This window comes from Pelodiscus sinensis, chromosome 20 (genome assembly GCF_049634645.1).
Source record: "Pelodiscus sinensis isolate JC-2024 chromosome 20, ASM4963464v1, whole genome shotgun sequence".
NCBI lineage: Eukaryota > Metazoa > Chordata > Testudines > Trionychidae > Pelodiscus > Pelodiscus sinensis.
Window position 1 is genome coordinate 23634481 of NC_134730.1, and position 25710 is coordinate 23660190.

At 45.2% G+C, this 25710-nt stretch overlaps 1 protein-coding gene across 4 annotated transcripts in view; it reads right to left on the reverse strand.

Annotated features, from left to right (window-relative positions):
- The window catches only part of LOC102462448 (ABC-type organic anion transporter ABCA8-like), an 85589-nt gene that overhangs the window by 29557 nt on the left and 30322 nt on the right, over nt 1–25710 (reverse strand). For all 4 annotated transcript variants that reach the window (XM_075903995.1, XM_075903993.1, XM_075903994.1 and 1 more), the window contains 11 exons: nt 25582–25692; nt 24112–24287; nt 19350–19469; nt 17823–17961; nt 16834–16924; nt 14566–14705; nt 13061–13180; nt 7679–7880; nt 3514–3683; nt 1812–1939; nt 1068–1205 (listed from right to left, as the gene is read on the reverse strand). In XM_075903995.1, coding sequence (XP_075760110.1) covers nt 1068–1205; nt 1812–1939; nt 3514–3683; nt 7679–7880; nt 13061–13180; nt 14566–14705; nt 16834–16924; nt 17823–17961; nt 19350–19469; nt 24112–24287; nt 25582–25692 — 1535 coding nt within the window. The remainder of the gene's footprint in view (nt 1–1067; nt 1206–1811; nt 1940–3513; nt 3684–7678; nt 7881–13060; nt 13181–14565; nt 14706–16833; nt 16925–17822; nt 17962–19349; nt 19470–24111; nt 24288–25581; nt 25693–25710) is intronic.

Here is a 25710-nt window from a genome sequence, read left to right on the forward strand (position 1 = left end):
GCAGCCTCGGCAAATCAATAGAAGATGGACTGCTGGAAATAGTTGGGCACTGGCTGGGACAGAGATGAGAATGGCTTGACTTAAAGACTTGTCCTGCACTGCCTTGACGTCATAATCTAGCAGTTCTTTTCTAGCTCCACTTTCTATGAAAACATAATGGTATTACCACATATAAAACACAGATCTGCATTTGAAAGGCATGAGGTGTACAGTTTGGGCCTCATCTCAAGGAATACAGTAAGTACTCATTTAACACATGCCCGCTTAACACATTTTTGCAATCGTACAATAGTTTTTATGGAACGTTTTTCGAATAACACAACCATCCCTGAAATAACACGAAAATAATCAAGTGGCAGACTACTTCACACGGCAGTATAAGTTGGTGAAAACAGTGGAAATACACAAGAGCAAATGAATACATGTGGTCACAGCGCTTCTCCGCTCACTCACGTGTTTATTGTTGTGTTTTAACAAACCGCAGCGACTTGTGTTGCTAGTTATCTTGTGTTGCTAGATAGCTAATGTTGACATTGACGACCCAGCACCAACAAAAAATTGACTTTGCCACCACCACCTGAAACGCAACCCCCATATTTTCCATTATTTTTAATGGGAAAATTGACCCCACATAGCACATTTTTGCTTAGCACAAACATTTTCGGAAATGCATCTATAGTGTTAAATGAGGAATTACTGTATAGCACAGATAGCAAATTGAGCACAAAGCAAGAATGTCTGGAAGGGACGTACTGTATGCGTGACTAGAGATCAAAATAGCGAGGATCATTTAGCTTGGAAAAAAGAACAGGTGAAAGGAACCCCAAATGATTTAAAATAGAGATTGTGGGGAGACAAAGTGGTAATGTTTTCGGAAGTGACTTGTGGCTCCAGGTGCCTCCATTTTTGGGGGCTCGCAGTGAGACCCTACATATGAGAGGGCGAGTGCTCAGAAATCTCTGAAAATCGGGCTTCTTTAAGGGGTTTCAATTTGGCGGTCCAAAAATGGCTGTGTCTAAATTGGTGAATCACTTTTGGAAATCTTGGACAGACTGTCAGCTACGTACCAGAGGGGGCGTCCTACTCATGATTTGAATATGCCTGGTGGAGTTCAAGGTCCTTAGTAACGCATTACTAATGATGTTCATCAGGACTGGGAAGCAATTGATTCTCTGAGCATTGCACATCATTGTAAATCTGAAATGCTGAAGAAATGAAAGATTAGTCCGTCTCCACCCTACAGATCAGGGTGGAGGAAATTGGATTTAAAAAGCAGAGTGAAATTTTGCCTTGATTGATGCCGTCAATATAAATGAACACAGAATGTGTATAAATGAGCATGGAACCCTACATCTCTAGCATTGTCATATGCTGGTCTTGCTTCATGCAACTTTTATTATACCTGATACATTTGCTAGCTTAAAACCCAAACAAGGCTATTTTAAAAATGTATTATTCTTCCCATTGATCTACTTAACAAAACCCTCTTTAGTCTATTTTTTTCAGGCTAAAACTTTTTAAAAAAAACCTAGTATAGAAAATGCCATATGCATTCATGCTGCCATTTAAATTAAATATGAACATAAACCAATCTCTTGATGTGAATGCTGCCAAAGCTGGGACATAAACTCTAGATGGAGATTGTTTTCTGTACTGTCAAAGTAAAACCAAGTCTCCTGACTACAGGAAAGGCTAAACCCAAAGTTTGCTGCTTGAATCCCTCTCTAATATAAATAACCATAACATTGCCCATTAGTGGTTTTTGAGTTGTACAGTTTCACAGAGCCTCGTACATATTTAGATTCAATTACCTTATCTTCCAGTGATACTTTAATAGCCCCATTATATTCCCGAGCATCTGAGATGTTTTTCCAATTAGCTGTTTCCAACATTATATTCTGACTCTTTACAGCATGGATGAAGTCCTCAATGTCCGAGCCTAACAAATTAGAGAAAGCTGAAGTTAGACAGTTCTTTAATAGTAAATGCAACAGAATGATAAAATCAAAAGGAAGATCCCAAACAAGCACTCTAAGATAGTCTGTGTCCAGATCTGAAGTACATGGTTTAGGACCATTCCTAGTACAATTCTAATGTCGCTATAGTAAGGTATATTGTAAGCTAAAGGGCTAAGACAGAAGTTCTTGGAAATTCTTTCCTATAACTAGGCATACATGTCTAAGATTTTTCAAGTGATGGGTATGTGAAAGGGAGCATAGTGTGATCTTTTACACAGCAAGGGGTTTCTTAGCAAAAAGTGACATGTGAAGATGGTAAGAAAAATATGATTTCCGAGAGGATGGAAATTCAGAGATTTTGAAATCTGGTTTTATCTCAAATCACAAAGAAAAGTTGAAATCTCTGAATAGCTTATAAAAGGAAATATTCTGAAACATTGATTGAATAATTAATCAGCAGTTCCTTGCCTATCTTTTTGGTATTAAAGCCGGTCTACTTTTCATAGCTCCCCACCATTTCAGTTTTCAACTAAATATACTATTGAGATGAATGGGGCCAGTCAAACATTTCAAGGCTATTGTTTCAGGCTTTCTGCAGATGCAAGAAACCAGTACAGAATCAGCTTACACTTGGGCCGTGTTTATACTTGGGCCTTGTCTACACACACTGCTGTGTGGATCAATCTCCTGGGGGTCAATTTAGACAGTCTAGTAAAGACCTGCTAAATCAACCACTGATCACACTCCTGTCAATTCCGCTACTCCACTGGATCGAGAAAAGTAAGGAGAATTGAAGGAAGACTTTCTCGCATTGACCCTTTGCAGTGGGGATAGCATGGTAAGTCAAACTAAGGTATGTCAACTCCAGCTAGGCTACTCACATAGCTGGAATTGTGTACTTTAGTTTGACATTGCGTGGTAGCGTAGACCTGGCCTTGGGTCATGTTTCCAAGTGCAACCTGCACACCTGCTGGGTGTGATATACTATCCCATTTATTGGCACCGAGACCACTTACATAAAGAATAATGAGCCTGCTTTACTGCCACAACTAGCAGCTAGCTAGTTCATGTGGGAGAGGCTCATGCTCTAAGCTCCAGAGGTCCCAGGTTTGATTCCACCTGCAGATGGTGGGGTTCTGTCAGCATTACACAAGATTTACTTCAGCACCACAAGGGTTAGAAACATCAATTTTTAAAAAGAATCTGGAGTATGATTCATGCAGCAAAGTATGGATATCATGGAAAAGGCAACAACCATGGAATAGTGGATTACATGTGACTCCAATTACAACGCTTCATGATTTCAAAGCATTCTGCAAACAATAAATGTTTTTCTTCTGGTCTGAAGTAATTAATGAATGATCTTAGATGAATCATTCAGGGAATCCACTAAGACGGTCTAGAACTTAGTGCAAGAATATACTTTGCAACTCTGTACTGGTTTTGTCTCTTTCTTCCAAAGAAAAAGTAACTGTCTGAGGGAAAACACAGGACACGAACAACGTGTTATGTTGTAGATTCCAACATTGGTGTTCTTAATTCCATTTTTCCTCACCTGTATCATTGAGGACCAATAAGCTGGTGTGACGAGTTTGATAGTGCTGCCATCCAGGCTGGAGAAAATACATCTGAGGCGAAACCTTCAACGTATGGGCAACAGTTCTTTTCTCGGTTAATATCTTGATGAGAAGGATGGGCAGGATCAGAAAGCCACACAGCAGTAATCTAAAATGGAGGAAAAAGTGATGAGTCAAAACCTATTCATTTAGTGCCCAGCTGGCAAGAAAGTCAAAATAAGATGCTTATGCTCTCTTAGCTGCCACATTGTTGTCATCAGAGGTTCACAAACCTGCAGGCTCTTTAGAGCAAAAGTCTAGCTCTGCTCTGTAGCCCTGTCTCCCCTCCCCTGCTCTGGGCACACACAGAGAGAGAGAGAGAGTCTGACCGTGTAAGCTAGCTGCTGAGGAAATTTCAAAAGCAGTGCACTGTCTCTTTAAAAGAAGCACTCACACACTTTCCAGAGAAAACCCCTCACCCCAGTACTCCTCAGCCAGTTTTCTCTGTCCCCTGGTCCCCTCCTGTGCTGCAGAAAAGAGCTAGTGGCACACCAGGGGACACGCTAATTGTGACCTCAGCACCCCTCTACCCACTGCTCTGCACAGCTAGCAGGAAGGTGCAACACTGGGGGGAGGGGCACCTGCCACTTCTTAGCTAGGAGGCATGTGAATCTCTTTTGCATGGCAGGGTCCCTCAGGGCTCTTTGAAATCACCCAGGGCCCTGAGCCCTTGCCCCTCTTGCTCCCTCTGCCTCCCCCCATTGTCAGGTCTGGGCCCTACCAAAACCAGCAAGAAAATCTTTGTTTTGAGCCCTCCCTCCCTTAAAGGGAAAGGGAAGAAAACCTTTTCGCAGGTTGAACACGGCCTCTAAAAAGTCTCAGAGGGGCCGCCGTGTTAGTCTGTGACTTTAAAAACGGCGAGTAGTCCTGTGGCACCTTAGAGACGAACAGAAGCCTATAGGATCATGAGCTTTCGTGGGCCAAACCCGCTTCCTCAGAGGATCGCAGCTCGTCATCTGAGGAAGTGGGTTTTGCCCACGAAAGCTCATGATCCTATATGTTTCTGTTAGTCTCTAAAGTGCCACAGGATTACTCGCGGTTTTTATAGTCTCCAAACTCTTCAAGCCAAAGTGAGAGGACAATGAAGTTTGCAGGATTTCCATGATCTGGAACAGACATTCTGTTTCTCTTACACATTGATCACACCCCTTTCTGTTGGCTCATTCTTCTGTTTTGTTGCTTCCAGACAGCTAACAGGCCCAAGCTGTTACCGAACCATGTTGAGTAACTCTTGCATTCCTGAGCTGGAGAGCTATAGCTTCCTCGCTCTATAAGTAACCCTCTTGCTTCCTTGGGCCCCAGACAGCTGGCACATCTTGATGCCTCATTACACACACAAACCTATAGGGCAGGGGTGGGGAACTTGCAGCCCCCACTTGCCTGGATCCGGTCCCGAAGGCTCCGGGCTTCTCGCTCCCCCTCATTGGGGATCCTGTGGTGGCACTCCAGCCCATCCCCCACTAGCCCACCATGGGGCTGGAGCATACAAAATCTACTAGCCTGGGGGTCAGCAGCCTCTGACCCCCAAAAGGTTCCCCACCCCTGCTGCAGGGGAACATTTTAACCTTCCTGTTAAGAAAAGTACTCACACACTTTCCAGAGAAAACCCCCCACTCCAGTCATCCTCAGCCAGTTTCCTGTGTCCCCTGTTCCCCCGCCCCTTCCCCTGTGCTACAGAAATGAGCTAGGGGCCAGGGGACACGCCGATTGTGACCTCAGAACCCCTCTACCCACTGCTCTGCACAGCTAGCAGGAGGGTCCAACATTGGGGGGGAGGGGCACCTGCCACTTCTTAGCTAGGAGGCATGTGAATCATTTTCAAAGTAGCCATTCTTCTACAAAGGAATTTCACTAAACCAATTAGAGAGAGAGAGTCTGCAGAACTGGAATTTATCCATTACCCTGGGCTTGAGCATAGCATAACAAAGCCAATTTCTCCTCCCTTTAACATCTGCATTTCCACATCAAAAGCTATATATAGGACACATCCAGCTCAAGTAATTAGCCTCATTAACAATGGGTCCTACAATTGACTGGTACTTCTTCTGCTGTTATATGTATCTTTTTGGTTTCTGGTATTTCCTCTCCAATTCATTTGATGAAGTGGGTTTTACTCACAAAAGCTCATGATTCTATATATTTTGGTTAGTCTCTAAGGGGGTGTCTAGACTACCTAGTTTTGTCGACAAAAGTGGACTTTTGTCGACAAAACTATACCAGCGTCTACACTACCGCTGAGTTCTGTCGACATAACGTCGACAGAACTCAGCAGTTTTGTCGACACTGGTATGCCTCATTTTACGAGGCATAACACCTTCTGTCGACAGAAGTCTGTCGACAGAAGGTGTTATTGCCTGTAACGTTGCGTCCAGACTACGGAGTTCTGTCGACAAAGCAGCTTGTTTTGTCGACAGAACTCAATGTGTCTGGATGCTCTTTGTCGACGGAAGTTTTGTCGACAATATCTGTCGACAAAACTTCCGTCGACAAAACGCGGTAGTCTAGACGTACCCTAAGGGTACTTCTACTCTGCACAGTTATTTCGGAATAAGCTATTCCGAAATAGCTTATTTTGAAATAGCATGTCTACACTGCAGGGAAGCTTCAAAATTAGTCCTAGATGGGCTTCTCTAATGTAGATGTGCTATCTTGATTTAGAGTCCCAAGAGGAATAACTTAGAATGCCTCTGGTGAGGGGCTATTTTGAAATAGCAGAAGTGGAGCATCCACACATGCCTTATTTCGAAATAGCTATTTTGGAACAGGTGTTATGCTTCATAGAATGCGATTTACAGAAGTTGGAATAAGCCATGCATTATTTCAAAATTATTTCAAAATAACTGAATTGCTGCGTAGACGCTCGCATAGTTTTTTCGGAATAACGACCAAAGTCACGTTGCTGTGTAGACACACCCTAAGGTGCCGCAGGACTACACATTATTTTTAAAGTTACGTACTAACACAGCTACCCTTCTGAGATGTATTCACCTGTGCTCAGGTATTGTAAGAAACAAATCTCAAAATTACATTTCATTTGGCAAAGCGGTAAGCAAGTGTAATTGAGAACAGCAAGGCCACAGGAAACAATAGGAAGATGGAAACGACATTACACCTCCTAGGAGTTTTTCACAAAGGCGCCTTGAGCCAAAAGGTTGGTTTCCGCTGCCCGTAATTCACTATGTTTAATCAGCACATTGTTTTGAGTGCTGAGGCACAAAATAATGAACAGCGAGAATAGTTTCTTCATGGCTTTTTTGGGGCACATTCTTTTGCTTTTCATATACACTCACAATGGGCAACCCAGGCTTGTGACGGGGCCACACAAGTGGCCCTCCATCTCAGCAGCAGCTAGACCCAGACGGTCTCCCAGGATAGAGAAGTTTTCCTAACTGTGCTGGCGTACCTAGAATTTGCAGGGTGTGCCAATCAGGGATGGACCGAGCCATTTCGGCGCCCTGGGCAGACAGTTGAATTGAGCCCCGGGTTGGGGGAGGGTGCATGCGCAGCCTCGCCCCCGCCCGGCACGTGGGGGCAGTGGCAGGACGCACGTGCCCGGCCCAGCCCAGCCCAGCTACTGCCACTCGTGTGCAGCTCGGGGCCGCCCATGGCTGCGGGGGGAAGGGTGCTGCTGACCGGCGCTGCGGGGGTTAACGTGGCCCCCGCCCTGGGCGGCCGCTGCAGGGTGACCGCTGGAAGCTGCTGCAGCCCGCAATCTGATCCACGCAGCGCCCCTTGCAGCTGCCATCAGGCGCCCCTCATAGGTTAGCGCTCCGGGCATCTGCCCGTCTAGCCCATGCCTTAATCCGGCCCTGGTGCCAATCAAATTGTAGCAGTGCTTTGATTGGCTGCTGAGGGAGCACACAGGTCTCATGGCCAGTGTTGTGTGCAGTCAGCACCCGCCTCAAGTCACAGGCCCTGGCTCTACGTGCACGCCACGTTCGTAATACGGGTAGGAACAAAACGATGTGACTGGAAAGCAGTGGAGTTTGGCAACTTTGTGCTTGCAAAAGGGAAAACAAAATGTGTCACAGGCCACACACTAAAACCCAATGGGCTGCAGGTTGCCCACCACCGACATCCAGTCAGACGCACCCTGGCACTTACATAGACCTAATGGTGCGACTCTCATGCTTGAGCTTCAGGAAGCGAATTCTTGCCACGGCACAGGCTTGCTGTCTCCAGAGGGCAGCGCCACTTACAGTCGCCCGGCTGGTGTCGGAAAGTGACAGGAGACGTTGTTCCAATTCATCGGCAGAGAAGGTCTCTCTTTCCTCTTCTGCCTGCTCCTCACCGAAAACACTGTAATCTAGGAGCGAAGAAATCAGCCTGTGAAAGCTCATCCCGTATCCTGGGGTGTTTGGAACACAGCGGTGTGCTCCTTTTAGCTTCCCTGCAGAGCACGAGGGAATCGATCCCTGGATTACAAATAAGACGCAGAGGGCGGGGAGAAATGATTTTACCAAACCAACTGATGGAACCCACATCTCATAACCATGTCCTACCAACTGAGGGATTGTTGAGGAACTTTGGAATAATGTAGGTGTAAGTGCTGTGGCTGGAAACCCCCAAAGGCTCACTACTGACATTTGTGGGTGCAAAGGGAGAAGAATGCTTGAGAATGCCGGACGGATGGAGGCTCCACAATTAGTGGGGAGGGGTGGGGGGCCAGTTGTCCCCGAGTACCACTCTAGGGAGGTGCTAATTTAGACCCCCTCTGCTCTCTCTGTCATCCCTCAGCTTGCCTGCTCCTTGTCCACCTGCTGCCACCAGCTGGAGCCTCCTGCCCGCCTCTCCACCCCCAGCCCGACCCTCTTCCATCTCTGCCAGCTGGTTAGTGTGTGCTGGGGCCCGGCCCTGAACTGGAAAATAAAATGCGTCAGGCTCAGCTGTGCACCAGTTTTGGGGCTCCACCGGGCAGTGGCAGCCCGGGGGAAGGGCGCAATTTTGCCTTTGCCCCCAGGTGCATAATAACCTCGCTACGCCTCTGTCCACAGGGGAGGAAACTTTGGGCTGGTGAGCAAGGGGAAATGACAGTGTGGGCCAGGCCTCGTTTGCATTTCAGTTACATGACGATGGAGATGGAGATGGCAAGTGGGGCCGACAGTCACTGAAGGCCCCAGGGCAAGGTGTGTGTGGGGGAAGCTCTGTGCCCCAGAAGGGGCGGGGCCTCAGGTGGAAGGGGCGGGGCCTCAGGTGGAAGGGGCGGGGCCTCCAGTGGAAGGGGCGGGGTTGAGGGCAGTCAATCCTTAGCACTGCCCAGACCGTGGGGAGCCCCACCCCTTCCCTCAGAGACACGGAGCAGTGCTCCAGCAGCAATTCAAAAGGGTCCCGGCACTCCGGCCACCGTTGTGCTGTAGTAGCGGCTCTGGGCCCCTCCCTGGCAGGCCACTGATGCTTTATTTACCTGTGCATCCATAGATACTGCTGCTTACAGATCCCATTGGTTGTGGATCAATGTTCCTGGACAACAGGAGCTGTGGGATGTCCACACCATTTCCCACAGCTCCCATTGGCTGTGAACGATGATCGGCTGCCAATAGGAGCTGCAAGCGGCTGCTACCTTTCCCTTTGGTAGCAACAGCACCTGTCCAGAGGAAGCACTTCGCCATAAAAAGCTTAATTTTCAAACGTAGGCATTTAAGTTAAGTTACCGGATCCTGGACCTGAACCTGGGGTGTAATTTCAGAAAAATTCTTGGTGGGGAGGGGGCAAGTTATGTCAATGTGTGGAATGTGATATCTAATTACATTATATCCTGCGGAGTTGTGGGAAGAGGAAAAAGTGAAGCGTATCCACCTAAGAAAATTCAGACTGGGGTCAAATTATATCCTTGATCCAAGTTCTCAAATCAGTATGGAGGAGCCTAAAATGGATATTTGGACACCAGGTTTGGAAATGGCCGCTCAAGTCAGAGGATGAAGTTTCAAGCTTTTAGCCCTACGGGACATTACCAAATTGTAACACTGATGTGTCACATCAGCATGTGTGTTTGGCATCAGTGAGTCTATTTTTTTTTTGATGGGGGTGGCAGCTCTCCGTTTAATTTGAGATCTACCATTGGATTGGAGATGACCAAAATGAGAATCAGGATTCCAAGCAGCTATGAAATGGTGAAAAGACCTGTTTCAAAAATCAAGAAAGATGCCTTGGCATGCTTTCAGTGGAACAGAAAATATCGTAAGGTTACTTATTTGGATTTATGTGATCTTTTGTACTGGGACAAATCGCCCTATTCTTATTAACAGGGCTTGATGAACGGGCTTGAGGAGGGCTTTAAACTAGGTTCGACGGGGACAGGTGAGCAAAGCCCACAGGTAAGTGCTGAATGTGTGGGACTGGGAGATGGGTTGGAAATGGGGGGGGACTGCGGCCTATAATGGCAAGGAGAAAGGAGGGTCAGGGCACAACAGGGAGGCAAGATCAAATCAGTATCTTAGATGCCTATATACAAATGCAAGAAGTATGGGTAATAAGCAGGAAGAACTGGAATTGCTAACCAATAAATACAACTATGATATCATTGGTATTACAGAAACCTGGTGGGATGGGACGCATGATTGGAATGTTGGTATGGAAGGGTACGGCTTGCTCAGGAAGGACAGACAGGGAAAAAAGGGAGGAGGGGTTGCCTTGTATATTAAAAATGTACACACTTGGACTGAAGTGGAGATGAATGTAGGAGATAGCTGTGTAGAGAGTCTCTGGGTTAAGCTAAAAGGGGTAAAAAACGAGGGTGATATCATGCTAGGAGTCTACTACAGGCCACCTAGCCAGGTGGAAGAGGTGGATGAGGCCTTTTTTAAACAATTAACAAAACTATCCAAAGCCCAAGATTTGGTGGTGATGGGGGACTTCAACTATCCAGACATATGTTGGGAAACTAACACAGCAGGGCACAGGCTATCCAATAAGTTTCTGGACTGCATTGGAGACAACTTTCTGTTTCAGAAGGTTGAAAAAGCTACCAGAGGAGAAGCTGTTCTGGATTTGGTTTTAACAAATAGGGAGGAACTAGTTGAGAACTTGAAAGTGGAAGACAGTATAGGGGACAGTGATCATGAAATAATAGAGTTCATGATCTTAAGGAAAGGTAGAAGGGAGACCAGCACAATCGAGGTAATGGATTCAGGAAGGCAGATTTTGATAAGCTCAGAGAACTTGTAGGTAAGGTCCCATGGGAAGCAAGACTGAAGGGGAAAACAACTGAGGAGAGTTGGAAGTATTTCAAAGGGACGTTGTTAAGGGCCCAAAAGCAAACAATTCCGCTGTGTAGGAAAGATAGAAAATATGGCAAAAGACCAGCTTGGCTTAACAAGGAGATCTTGCATGATCTCAAAATAAAAAAGGAGTCATATAAAAAATGGACAAATAACAAAGGATGAATATAGGCAAGCAACACGGGAATGCAGGGGCAAGATTAGAAAGGCAAAGGCACAAAATGAGATCAAACTAGCTACAGGCATAAAGGGAAACAAGAAGACCTTTTATAAATACATTAAAAGCAAGAGGAAGACCAAGGACAGAGTAGGCCCACTGCTTAGTGAGGAGGGAGAAGCAGTAACAGGAAACTTGGAAATGGCAGAGATGCTCAATGACTTCTTTGTTTCGGTCTTCACCGAGAAGTCTGGAGGTGTGCCTAACGTAGTGAATACAAGCAGAGAGAGGGTAAGTTTAGAAGATAGGATACACAAAGAACAAGTTAAAAATCACTTAGGAAAGTTAGATGTCAGCAAGTCACCAGGTCCTGATGAAATGCATCCCAGAATACTCAAGGAGCTAATAGAGGAGGTATCTGAGCCTTTAGCTATGATTTTTGAAAAATCATGGCAGACAGGGGAGATTCCAGAAGACTGGAAAAGGGCAAATATTGTGCCCATCTATAAAAAGGGGAATAAGAACAACCCAGGAAACTACAGACCCGTCAGTTTAACGTCTGTCCCAGGGAAGATAATGGAGCAGGTAATTAAGGAAATCATATGCAAACACTTGGAAGGTAATAAAGTGATAGGGAATAGCCAGCCTGGGTTTGTGAAGAACAAGTCATGCCGAACTAATCTGATAGCTTTCTTTGATAGGATTACGAGCCTTGTGGATAAGGGAGAAGCGGTGGATGTCATACCTAGACTTTAGTAAGGCATTTGATACGGTCTCGCATGATATTCTTATTGATAAACTAGGCAAATATAACTTAGATAGGGCCACGATAAGGTGGGTGCATAATTGGCTGGATAACCGTAGTCAGAGAGTTGTTGTTAACGGTGCTAAATCCTGCTGGAAAGGGATAAGTGGAGTTCCGCAAGGGTCTGTTTTGGGAGCCGTACTGTTCAATATCTTCATCAATGATGTAGATATTGAGATAGAGAGTACGCTTATTAAGTTTGCAGATGATACCAAACTGGGTGGGGTTGCAACTTCTTTGGAGGATAGGGACATAATTCAAAATGACCTTAGCAAGTTAGAGAAATGGTCAGAGGTAAACAGGATGAAGTTTAATAAAGAGAAATGCAAAGTGCTCCACTTAGGAAGGAACAATCAGTTCCATACATACAAGATGGGAAGCAACTGTCTAGGAAAGAGCATGGCGGAAAGGGATCTAGGGGTCATAGCGGACCACAAGTTGAATATGAGTCAACAGTGTGCTGCTGTTGCAAAAAAAGCAAATATGATTCTAGGTTGTAGCAACAGGTGTGTTGTAAGCAAAACTCGTGAAGTCATTCTGCCGCTCTACTCTGCACTAGTTAGGCCTCAGCTGGAGTACTGTGTCCAGTTCTGGGCGCCCATTTCAAGAAAGATGTGGAGAAATTGGAAAGGGTACAGAGAAGAGCGACAAGAATGATTAAAGGTCTAGAGAACATGACCTATGAAGCCAGGCTTCATGAACTGGGCTTGTTTAGTTTGGAAAAAAGAAGATTAAGGGGGGACATGATAGCGGTTTTCAAATATCTAAAAGGGTGTCACAAGGAGGAAGGAGAAAATTTGTTCCTCTTGGTTACTGAGGACAGGACAAGGAGTAATGGGCTTAAAGTGCAGCAGGGGAGGTTTAGATTGGACATTAGGAAAAAATTCCTAACTGTCAGGGTGGTCAAATATTGGAATAAATTGCCAACGGAGGTGGTGGAATCTCCCTCTCTGGAGATATTTAAGAACAGGTTAGATAGACATCTGTCAGGGATGGTGTAGACGGAGGTTGGTCCTGCCTTGAGGGCGGGGGGCTGGACTCGATGACCTCTTGAGGTCCCTTCCAGTCCTATGATTCTATGATTCTATGAACGGTGGCAAAAACCGCTCGCCAGCCCCGCACTGCACATGCGCGCGCTGCCGATGAACGGGGCGCACGGCTGAAATCTACTCTCCACGGGCAAGTAGATTGTATAGTTTGTCGAGCCCTGCTTATTAGCCAAAAGTCCTAATTCACTTCCGTGAGAATTCTGCCTTTGTAGAGACTTGATCACTCTTCTCATTTTAGGCAGTACTGGACTTTTTCACCTGCTTCCTCAACTGCGGCTTCTTCTTCCAGTGTCAGGAACACATCAGTCAGGGTTGTCATGGAAATGCCGTAACTCAAAATCCCCGGGCATGCAGGAGCGTCTAGATCACAGAACAGTTCTAGAACACAGACACACAAAATGGCTCTCAGTGGCATTCTTATAGTTGCATATTTTTTAAGCTTCCCAGATTGGTAAATACGTTGAGCTGTATATGGATTCATCTCGGCCTACATCATGGCTACGGTGACCATATTTTCTAACCCAAAAAGAGGGACTTATGATATCAGGCCCTACCATCAATCAAATGGTAGCAATGCCCCCTGACCTCATTAGCCATGCCCCCGACACCTTGGGCCTGCCCACCTGTTCCACGCAGCTGCACCTCTGTCTTTTAAATGTAGTAAGAGCCGCCTGGGGGGGGGGGTCTCAGTGGAAGCGGTGAGTGAGTGGGCTGGGGTGCGGGGGCTGGGCATGAGGGGAATGGGGGCTCTTGCTTTTGTGCAGCTCCCAACGCCATGCCCCAGGCACCACCTCTGGCTGCTCCTATTGGCTGGATTTTGGAGCAGCAGGAAAAGCCTTCAGAAAACATCCCTATGCTCCTGTTCCCGCATTTGGGGGACAGGGAGAGGGAACAGCAGCATGCAGCTGCTTCTAGCTGCGCTTCTTCCCCACAAGCCGGATCTAGAGGGGCACCTCAGGGCTTTTTTCTCCCCCTCACCACCACCGAAATATTAGAATTTCTCGGATATTTCAGTGCTTTATGGGGTCAATGGGACAGAAGATTTAAAATCGGGACTGTCCTGGAAAATCCAGGATGTATAGTTGGCATAACCATGGCTGGATTTGGGCATTTAAACAGAAAAGTGACAGAAAACAGTTCTCCAGGGTGTATTTTGGAGAGCAGATACCCATCCAACCAGGGTTTGAAATCTCTGACACGGATGCTCACTAGGAAGTTGTGCATGCAAAAAAAAAAAAAAAAAAAAGTTTTATCATAGGCTCTCCAAGTCCTTTACAAACACATGTTCTAGTCCAGACAGGAGTTATTTCAGGGAAGTTCTACTGCCTCTCAGACTAGATAAGCACTGATTATCTTAGAATTGATTCTGTAAATTAAGTCTCATAACTCCCTTATGAGGGAGTTGTTAATATCTTGATTTTACTGATGTAGCAATGGAGGGACATAGCATGTAAGTGTGACTTGCGAAGAGGTAAAGGAAACTGGGCATAAAACCAAGATCTTCAGTACTTTACTCATAACACCACCCATCTCCTCCTGCCCTTTCTGCTAATTATCTTTTTCCTTTAAAAGACATGGTAAAATGGGGTTGCTCATCTTAAAGAGACAATTAACATACAATAATTAAGGCAAAACATTAACAGAAAAAAAGTTCAGTTTCTGTATGGATATTTTCTTCCAGGAGTCCTTTAGACTTGTTCTCCTGAAATTTCTCTGCTATAATGTCCTAAAGAGTCAGTCTTAGATTACAAAGTGAAGATTACCAGGGAACTTATCCACATTTTCAAAGGGTAGCATGTAAATCAGCTCTTCTTGACTCTGCCCAGATAGCTTAGCACTGGGGATATATTGTTTGACTAGAGATGTCACTTTCACAGTATCACAAGAGTCATTAATGTGCAGGCTGGAAATGAAAGAAAAAGGAAATAATTGTAATGGATGCTCACTAGGAAGTTGTGCATGCAAAAAAAAAAAAGTTTTATCATAGGCTCTCCAAGTCCTTTACAAACACATGTTCTAGTCCAGACAGGAGTTATTTCAGGGAAGTTCTACCGCCTCTCAGACTAGATAAGCACTGATTATCTTCTGCTCAGCCTGGAACAATCCAACCAATGCAGAAATGGGTAGTCACTACTTAGATGGTTGAAAAAAGTTAAATCTTTTTTTTAAAGTTCAAAAACTAATTGTCCAGGGCTCCGTTTCTTTCAAACAAATGGAAAAATCTGGACAAACTAGATGTGATATGGGAGCAGAAATGGAGTCTAATTACAGAATCGTAAGAACGTAAGAACAGCCATACTAGGTCAGACCAAAGGTCCATCTAGACCAGTATCCTGTCTGCTGCCAATTCCAGATGCCCCAGAGGGAGGGAACACAACAGGTAATCATCACGTGATCCCTCTCCTGTCATCCATTTCTAGACAAACACATGGACTTAACCTCCATGAATCTATCTAGCTCTTTTTTGAATCTCTTTCAAGTCCTAGTCTTCACAACATCCTCTGGCAAGGTGTTCCACAGGTTGACTGTGTGCTGAGTGAAGAAAAACTTGTTTTTGTTTGTTTTAAACCTACTGCCTATTAATTTCACTTGGTGACCTCTAATTCTTATATTGTGGGAATAAGTAAATAATTTTTCCTTATTCACTTTTTCCACACCAGTCATGATTTTATAGACCTTTATAATATCCTCCTTTAGTCTCCTCTTTCTTAAGCTGAAAAGTCCAAGTCTTTTTAATTTTTCTTCATATGGGACCCATTCCAAACCCGTAATCATTTTTGTTGCCCTTCTCTGAACCTTTTCCAATGCCAATATATATCTTTTTTGAGATGAGGCGACTACATCTGTCCGCAGTATTGAAGATGTGGGTGTACTATGGTTTTATATAGAAGCAATAAGATATTCTCTGTCTTATTCTCTATCAGCTCTAGTGTTTGCCTTTCTGCCACCTGTAGCTAGGAATTTCATTTGATTCCTTAAAGGAAATAAAAAGTTGCATGAAATGCACAGAAGTGTCAGGTTCAGAAAATTTACCCTGAGAATAGCTTGACAGAGTTCACAGGTGTAAAGGGGCTTGTTTTTGTGAGTATTTACAAGACATCAGCCTTAACACAATTATTCCAAATTTGCACTATATGTCCAAGAAAAGAATCACTGAAGGCTTGTCTTCACTTACCCTGAAATCAACAATCCAGATATCAATCTCCCAGGGTTTGATTTAGTGGGTCTAGTAAGGACCTGCTAAATCAACCACTGATGGTGCTCCTATCAATCCTGGAAGTCCATTGTGTTGAGAGGAGTAAGGAAAACTCTCCCATCAACCTCCTGCAGTGGAGATGCTGCAGAAATTCGACCTAACATATGTCAACTCCAGCTATGCTATTCTCATAGCTGGAGTTGCACATCTTAGGTCGACTTTCTCCTGTAGTGTAGATCTGGCCTTAATTAAGTTGGTGTTGAGAGAGCAAAACACCTCCTGGGATCAGGCATATAGTTTTCCACAGCATGGGATTTTATTTTCTTAAAGGATGGAATGAAATATTTGGATAGGAAACCAAATGGAGACTTCAGACCTGAACAGATCAATTACTTCAGGAACTTCGTATCATTTTTCAAATGCAACATCCAAATAAACAATAGAGCCGAAGCTGGGGAAAAAACAACCATCACCACCACCACGTTATGTCGTTTGGTTACCTAGATACTTTATTGTTAATTAGTGCCAAATGTAATCACCAATTAGGGTTTTGCACATTGTTTTGGACTTCCCTCCCCCACTTCTGTGTAAATGTTTGTTTCTTTTTATATTGGTCAGAAAACTGAAATTAACAGCTGTTTGGTACTTGGCCACCCTGTCAGACAGATAAAATATACAGCTGAGAAAGATGCTTAATATACAAATGTCAAAACTAATACACACCAGTACTGTGTACATTCATTTTGACAATATAGGGGTAATTACTCCCTTCCCTATTCCCCCAAATATATATAGAACCAAAAGTTATTCAAAACACGAGCTCGGTATACTGCACCTTAAATGATATCCAATTCCCCATTTTCTCTTCAGAAAGAGAGAAGAGCCAACACACTTCAGCCTCCCATGGGAGATAAAAGCTTTCCGGTCTAAAGAAACAGAAACAAAATGATTTGTTCCAGGAAGCTAAAGTGGGAAATTATTCTTCCCTAGAGAGAAAAGATGAGCGAGGGGAGACTAGAAAGATGCTTGCAAAGTTGTGGAAGCTGCGACTGTCCCAGGATATGAGCTAGATAAGACGTGCGAGGGAAGGTCTTTTAATGGACCAATGTCTGTTGGTGGAAGGGAGAAGTTTTCAAGCTGCATAGGGCTTTTCTTCTGATCTGTAAAAGACAGAAACTATATGAAGCCTGAAAGCTTGTCTCACCCACCAGCTGAAATTGGTTCAATAAAAGATATTATTTCTCCCAGCCTGTCCATCTTATAAATAAATGGCTGTACTAAAGACAGCCGGGACTAGCTTGTCAAGACAGAACACACCCTGGACAGAAGATGGGGAGAGCAGGGGAGGGAATGGCTTTTCCATTTCATGGGAAATCTTAGATTTTTTTTAACTTTTTTCGGTTCCAAAATGGAATGAAAAGAAAAACCACACAGAAATGCAATGCAATTCTGAAAAAAAAATCAAGTTCATGTCAACTGATACATTTTATTTGGGTAAAATCAAAATGTTTCATTCTAAGATTTCTTTTTTAAATTATATGTTACATAATGGACCATTTTAAACATTGAAATGAAAAATGCTTTTGAAATGGAAAATGGAAATGTTCCACTCCAAAAAAGTTACTCTCCAAACACTTCATTCCTTGCTTTTTTCCTACATGAAATGTTGTCCGAACTGACACATGCCCACCATGCATTTTCCTTTCCACAAGTCGGCGTTTGCTGACAGAACAAAGTCCCACTGGAAAATTTCTGGCCAGCAAAATACATTTATGTTGCTATTATCATCATCATCTCTCGGGTAACGAGAAATCCAGCACTTACCAGCGAGAATATCGGCCTCGTCCATTAGCTGGGTACAAAACAGGGTTACTCGGTTAGCTTTATGCTCCTTCAGTAGGCTCCATACATGGTATCTGGAACTGGGATCCAATCCAGCAGTTGGCTCATCTAATAGCAAAACCTGCCAGGAGGAAATAATAAAACATCTCATCCCAGCCTCATGAAAGAGTGTGACCGGGACAGATTCTGCTGTGTAGGACTGCACATTTAGCAGAGTGGTTAGAGTTTGAATGGGCCTGAAGCATGTCAATTCAACATTCCTGCGGAAAACATTATACTCAGATAAGGAAAGGGAATTAAATGGATAGAGCTGTATCTATTTATACAGCTGCTAAGAGCTCTTATCTTTCATTGGGTGCATTCTTGCCTGGGTACGCAAGAGATCCTGGCCCTCAAAGCTGTGGGTTCCCTCTGCAGATCTTGGCATGAAATTGTCACTAGTATCTCTGGAACAGAAGAAGCAACTCAAGGGCTCATCTAGATTACAGGGAACGGTCGAAAGAAGATATGCAAATTCCGTGGGAATTTGCATATCTTCTTCCGATCGCACTTTTGAAAGCGGAGCTTTTGAAAGTGAAAGTAATGAAGACGTGGCTTTTTTCGGCGAACCGCCCCCATCGTCAAAAAGCTGCTCTTCTTTAATTTGCATATCTTCTCTCAACTGTTCCCTGTAGTCTAGATGAACCCGTAATGCCCACGCCTGGTCCCCTGGATTGGGCTGTGGCGATGATCACAGGGGTGGGGTTCAACCTGCCCTGTTTACTGTCAGCTTGTGGTGAAACTGAATTTTGGTCAGGGCTACAGCTAGAGACAGGCTATGCCTACACTGCAAAGTTTTTGCACAAAACCAGCCATTTTTGCACAATAACCCGCACCATGTCCACACTTCAAGCATGCTTTTGTGCAAGTAAATTGACAGTAAAATGTCAGAACAGAGGGCTTTTTGCGGTGTAGGTAAACCTCCTTCTATAAGGCATAACTCCTTTTTGCGCTACAGCTCTTGTGCAAAAAGGCAAGTGTGGACGTTCCCTATTGGAAAAAGCACAGGTGCTGTGATGGCTATTCTGTGAATGGCCGTCGGAGCTTTCTTGCGCAAGAGCGTCCGTGCAGTGTGGGCGCTCTCTTGCGCAAAAGCGATGGGCTTTGAGGTGTGGATGCACTTTTGAGGAGGAAGTTTTTGCGTGAGAACTCTTCTGCAAAAGACTTCTTGTGCAAAAACCCTGCAGTGTAGATGTAACCTAGGAGTGCAGAGCCGGTGTGAGAATCTGCGGGGCCTAATTCGAATACGGCGCTGTGGTCCAGGCTGTCGGTAGCACAGAGGTGCAGGCAGGAATGGCTCGTGATCAGCTCCCAGTGCTTTGCCTGAGGCAATACACGTATCCAATGGAAAATAAATAGCATCATGAAAAGCAAAGCCCCACAAACTAAATTAGTAGCTCCTGACTACTGTCACCAGTGCAGCTGCCTTCTCAGCAGGGTGTCCTCCCAACAAGCTGATGTTAATCTTACCTGGGGGTCTCCTAAAATGGCAATTCCAAGTGTCAGCTTTCTTTTCTGTCCTCCACTTAAGCTGCTCGCTTGGCAGTCCTGGACATCTGTTATTTTCAACATCGTCAAAACCTTTTGGACCTACAGAACAGAGAACTTCCTGGTTTCAAGCTAGTCAGTTAAGATTTTCTTCAGAGTTGTTTCTTGTTTCCCAAATAGCACATGGGCCACAATAGCAACACACGAACTGGGCTTAAAAAAAAATTACTGGGCTTCAGGAATTGAATCTGAAACCAACGCTACACCCCGAAATGCCTGACAAGCTCCAGGCGGTCATTCTGGGGTACAGCCTGCAGTGTGGCCAACTCTTGAGATTGTTATGGCAAGTCCCACAATACAAGGCATTTGTCATAAAGCCCCAGGGGCCGAAATCATTATTGCGTGAGACTCTCAGCTTTCAGGTCTCTCAAAAAGTAAAGCAAAATTAAAAGGCCCCAATATTTATTATTCTTTTTTTAAACTCTGATGGCAATCCTAATGGGTTCCTTGGGGGAGGGAGGGAGTTGGTTCTGATAGGTATTTGAACATTTGGGGTTGGCCGTACTGAGTATAATTGTTAAATATTGGCACACCCAGAAGCAATATTGTTGGGAACTTTGTAAGAAAACAGCCATTCCTGTGTGAAAAGATACAGCTATAGTGCACAATCATTCTGCAGGGAGGAGGATGCTGGCATGCCATTGGAGCCCTGCTGTGCTACAGTGTGGCGTGGCGTGGCGTTGCGTGGCGTGGCAGTCTGTCTGTCTGTCTTTCTTTCCCCTGTCCCAGCAAGGGTCTCATATTCCCAGCTGGGAAAATACAATAACCTCCATAGCCTCAGTGAGCCTAATTGGGGAATACCCGTAGTACGGACCCAAACTGGGGGAATGGCAGCAACGCGCTCAGCTGAAGGCTTTTTCCCTGCTGCTTCTATAGTGGCGGAAGGGGGAGGGCAAGGCCTGGAAGTGGCAGAGACCGCAAAGCGCCAGGTAAGCACCCTCCCTCCTTCCCTAGCTTGGCAAAATCTTTAATCCAGCAAACCCTGTTTCCCAGGGTTGCCGGAGTAAAGAGGCTCAAGTGTATCTCTCTACACTGAAGCAATCCCATGAAGCGCAGTTCAGCTAAGAAAGTTAAAAAAAGGAACTGGGATATCCCCCAGGGAGGACAAATCAGAGATGTGCTGACAGGAAACCATGACTCTGAAAGTTGCCTTGTCTGCAGAGTTTGTTTGGATTTTTAGAATCATGCGCTTTCATGAGCAAAACCCACACTTCTGCCGATGAATTAGAGTGGAAATAACAGAAAAAGAGATCTCTATATAAAAGCTTCTCTTTGGGTACATCTACACTAGTCCCCTAATTCGAACTGGGGAGGCTGATGAGGACGACTGAAGTTGCTAATGAAGCGTGGGATTTAAATATCCAGCGCTTGATTAGCATAATCCCGGCCAGTCGCCATTTTGGAAACTGATTAGCCCGAAGTAACTGCCTGCGTCTACACGCAGCAGAGAAGTGGGATTCCGAGATAAACGCCTTAGTTCAAATTAACTGTTAAACCTCATTCCACGTGGAGTAACAGATAATTCGAACTAAGGGGTTTATCTCGGAATCCCGCTTCTCTGCCGTGTAGAGACGCAGGCAGTTACTTCGGGCTAGTCAGTTTCCAAAATGGCAACCGGCCGGGATTATGCTAATCAAGTGCGGGATATTTAAATCCCATGCTTCATTAGCAACTTCGGTCGTCCTCATTAGCCTCCCTAGTTCGAACTAGCGGGCTAGTGTAGACATGCCCTGTGTGTATATCTGTTGTTTCCACTCCAATTTACCTAAGGAAGTGGGTTTTGCCCAAGAAAGCTCATGATTCTATGCATTTCGGTTAGTCTCTATGTTGCCACAGGACTACTCGTTTTCCTAGTGAGAAATGTGTAATTTGAGACTGGCCCCATTCTCTAAAACTACATATGTTCATGTAATGCTCAAAAAAGTTTTTCATTTGGTCTCACTTAAACAGAAACGTAGCAACAACAAAAGCTTATTTTTTGGAAACAGAGAGGTAGACGGAGAGACTGAAAACTCTCTTAGAAATTGCCTCAAGTGTTCACTACAGAATTATCCAGAGACTAAGTTTGCGGCAGGAAGTTCACGGACCCATGAACAAAATGTTCAGGGATTTTGCTAACTAGTTTCCTGCTGGCTGTTGCAGCTAAACCAAACATGCAGTTATTGTTTATTTACTGCAGAAGGCCAAACAATGTTTGGATCTTTGGACTGTACATGCTTAGTCAATGACTGTGGCAGAGTCAATAGAAAAAGGGAACATCTGGGAGTGGCGTTATCTAAGTTTCATAAGCTGGAAGTATGTGAATTGCCTAATGAGAGAAATTTGAATTTCCACTCTCTCAGTCACGCAATGGTCTCTGAGGTTTTGTCTTCACCACGGCACTAAGTCAGTTACCATTGCATCAATACAATTGCGTAAGCTTAGTGAGTCTGGTGAAGACACGTTACGTTGATGGGAGAGCACACGCCCAATTTACCTCAGCGAGCGGCAGGAGCTATGTTGACAGGACAGTGTTTCTTGTCAACACAGTGCGGTGTAGACATTGCTTTAAGTCAATGTAAATTATGTTGCTCCGCAGTAGTGCAGACAAGCCGTAAGGTATGGGTGGTCCAGATATTGGCTCTGAATGCCTACCAGCTTCCCTGCAAGAATAATCTGTGACTTTGATCCATAAAAGCAGAATGGAAAAGGCCCTTCCTAGAAGATGTAAAACATGATGGCTGAATAGCATCAGACACTTGTCCTTCCTAGGGATCCCCACAAAGCACTCGACTTGTCTCAGGAAAATACATAATGGAGGTGCATATTGCATTCAGAAGCCTCCGTGCCATCCAGACAACATGCGAACTAACCTACTAGAACTTTCTAGGGCATGTCCTTCACTGCAAAGGGAAAGCCATTGCATCAAGTCTTAGAGGATCAACTGACTTGGACTGGCCCAAATAAAAATAGCAGTGTAGACATTTCTGCTCGGGCTGGAGTCCGGGGTGTAAGATCCTCCCCTCCTCATTGGGTTTCAGAGACTAGGATCCAGCCCCAATGGGAACATGTACACCTCTAGTTTTAGCTCTGAAGCCAGAGCACTGCAAGTCCGAGGCAATCGACCCAGACTAGAAGGGCTGTCACGGTGGGCTTTTCTTCGTAGCGATACCCCATGTCTCTTTTGGTCTCGGAGAATAAGCCTACATTTAAAAATGAATGCACTCCCGCCTTGCCCAAAAAAGAAACAAGGGCATTTTATCTCCGCAAAAGAAATAAAAGAGAAGATACCAGAGTTCACATTAAGAAATTCCTTTAATTAACAACGGGAAGGATGTAACGGGATGATCGATACCTTCTCAGAGTCAGAGCTGCCACAACAGGGTAGGCAGGGAGGTGGACCTAGATATAGCTTGGGAGGCAAAGCCCAGCTCCCACCCAGGGCTACAGCCTCTTTCCAGTGTGGGGGAACAAAGAGAACCTTAGCCCCCTTTCACCATGAGGCCTGGCCGGGCCCGCTGAGGGGGGAGGGGAAGGGAACAGTTGCCCCAGGACCTGGAGATTCAAAGGCGCCGGGGACTCCCAGCCACCCCACTACTACTGCAGCAGTGGCCAGAGCCACGGGCCCTTGAAAAAGTCTCCGGAGTGCCATGCTGTGTACTCTGGGTGGCTCTAAGACCTGCGGGGGGAGAAGGGCTGGTGTGGTGTGCGCCAGGCAATGCAAAGGGCTGACTGCCCCGGCCCTGCCCCTTCTGGGAGTGCAGAGCCGGCCTTCCACCTTGCCCAGAGGTCGGTGGAGGCTGGGCCTGGCCTTTCTCTGTGGCTCCGCCCTTGCTCCACCTCTTCCCCCGAGGCCCCACCCCCTGGCCAGACCAGAACCCAGAGATGGGCTGTGATAAGTCAGCCAGGAAGCCGCAGCTGCTATTGGGAGCACCACACCTCTCTATGGCTCGGGGTCTTGTGCCCCTAGGACTATGGTTCCAGCACTCCTGCACAGGGTCACCATGGGAGCCTTCCGAGCCTTTTGGATAAATGTACAAACCTGGCTGCTTCACATGAGCTAGCTGGTATGGCACTGGACTGGAAGGCAGAAGACTGGGGCACTACCACCCACCTACTCTGTAAACTTAGAAAAGTTACTTGGCCTCTCTGTGTCCTCTCCCAAATTGTCGCTGTCTTGTCTATTTAGCTTTTTTTCCGGCTTGGGGAAAAGCCAGAAAAGAGCGCCCAGACTGGCACGATCCTCCGGAATAAAGCCCTATTCCAGAGGATCTCTACTTTCAAGTAGGAATAAGAGATCCTCCGGAATAGGGCTTTATTCCGGAGGATCGCGCCAGTCTGGATGCTCTTTTCTGGCTTTTCCCCAAGCCGGAAAAAAAGCGGCGGCCATGTTTATTTTAATCCCACGGGGGATATTTAAATCCCCCGTGCATTTCCCTATTCCAAAGTTCTAAATTAGCATGGCTATTCCGAAGAAGGGGCCAGTGTAGACACAGCCCTAGTGATTTGCTAGAACAAGTGGAATTTGTGTATGCTGATGTGCTAATGCTACGTGTATGGGTACATTCAACCATTTGGGCACTTCTGTGACAGCACTTGCAAAACTGAGCTTATGACGTTAGAGACCAGTGTGAAAATTTGGCCCTTTAACTCTAGTCAAAGGCAAAGTTTCTCTCCAGCCATCTTCCACATGAAGCACACCTACCTCTTGTTCAACCTCTTTTGGCAGAATCCCTTTGATTTTGGCAAATATCCTTAGATTTTCTTTCACTGTTAAAACTTCAAACTGAACGTTAAATTGTGGGCAAACTCCAATTATCTTCCTAATTTCTTTCAAGTCCTCCATTTCAGACACTTTGTATTTATATATAATGGCAGAGCCTGCAAAGTAAATATGACCAACAGAGAGGAAAACATGCTCTTAAAATGCATGGTAGGTCAGATGTTGATACTGAAATAGGAGCGAAGTATCTGCATTTATAAGAAAAGAAAAGAAAAGAAAAGAAAAGAAAAGAAAAGAAAAGAAAAGAAAAGAAAAGAAAAGAAAAGAAAAGAAAAGAAAAGAAAAGAGAAAAAGATCTGGATATCTGCAATGTGTCCTTTCTACAGTAGACGTAACCCACTGGTTTTTTATCCCACAAAAACGTTAGTCTAATTAAAAGATAAAGTTTTCTTACATGCTCCTGTTTTAAGAAAATAATCAAATTGATTAAAATGCTGACAACACAAGAAATCATTTGCCAGATATGTTGTACCGTGTTCCAGAGTCAGACATGCAAACATTTTGCTTTCTTTTGATAAGATAAGGCTGTGCAAAAATTACAGGAAAATACACAGAAACACGAAACACATTTTTTCAGACTTTAGGAAACAGATGCAAATTTAGGAGAAAGTTTGGGCCAGCTTATTTTACTCTAACCAATTCACTTTCATTTGCTTGAAATAAGGGGAGTCTCTGGGAAGGAGGAGAGCAAATTGGACTTACTATATGGCAGAGAAACCTTTGTGCTTGAAGAACACAAAAAGAAGATAACAGAAGAGAACACATTAGCAAGGTGTGCAGAGCCAACTCTTCTGCTAGATAGCTAGGGGCATGGTGAAGGGGAGCTAAGGCTTTTGTGCTATGGGAGGGGCACCGGGTGGCCCAGAGTGGCCAGGGGGATTATTGAGTGTGTGTGTTGGGGGGAGGAGGCTGGGGAAGCAGGGCAGGAAGAGGCAGGGTAGCAGTGGAGCAGGAGCAGAGAGTGGGGAAAGGAATAGGAAGGGGCGGGTTGTAGGCAGGACTTGGGGCAGTGGAGGGGTTGTCCCAGGCCCCACACTCCTTTAGGGACAGCAGTGAAGGGTTTGGAAACTCATCACACCTCTTCCTCGGTTATGAATGTGTAGGCGTACAGGAACTGTCCTACCATAGTAGAACAGTGGGCGATCTACTGTAATGGAGCTAGTGTCGGGTTGTTCGGACGGAGGTTCAAGGCGCTCCTTAGCAAAGTGGCATCCATTTCCACCTCCCTGACAACCCACAGGCCTTCCCATCTATTCATAATCACACAATGTTATTGTGCCTCCCCGCATGTAACTGTCAACTGTTCATTCCTTCAGAGAGCCAGGAGGTGCGGAGGGGCAGGGAGGGAGGGAGAAGCACACGCTGGTCATCTTCCCTTCAGCTTCATTTTACCTTCTGAAGGTGGGCAAAGTCCACTAAGGATGTTGAGTAGCGTACTTTTTCCAGCTCCACTGTGACCAAGTAATGCAGTGATCTGGCCTTCATAGACATTAAGGAACAAACCTAATATTAAAAAAAAAA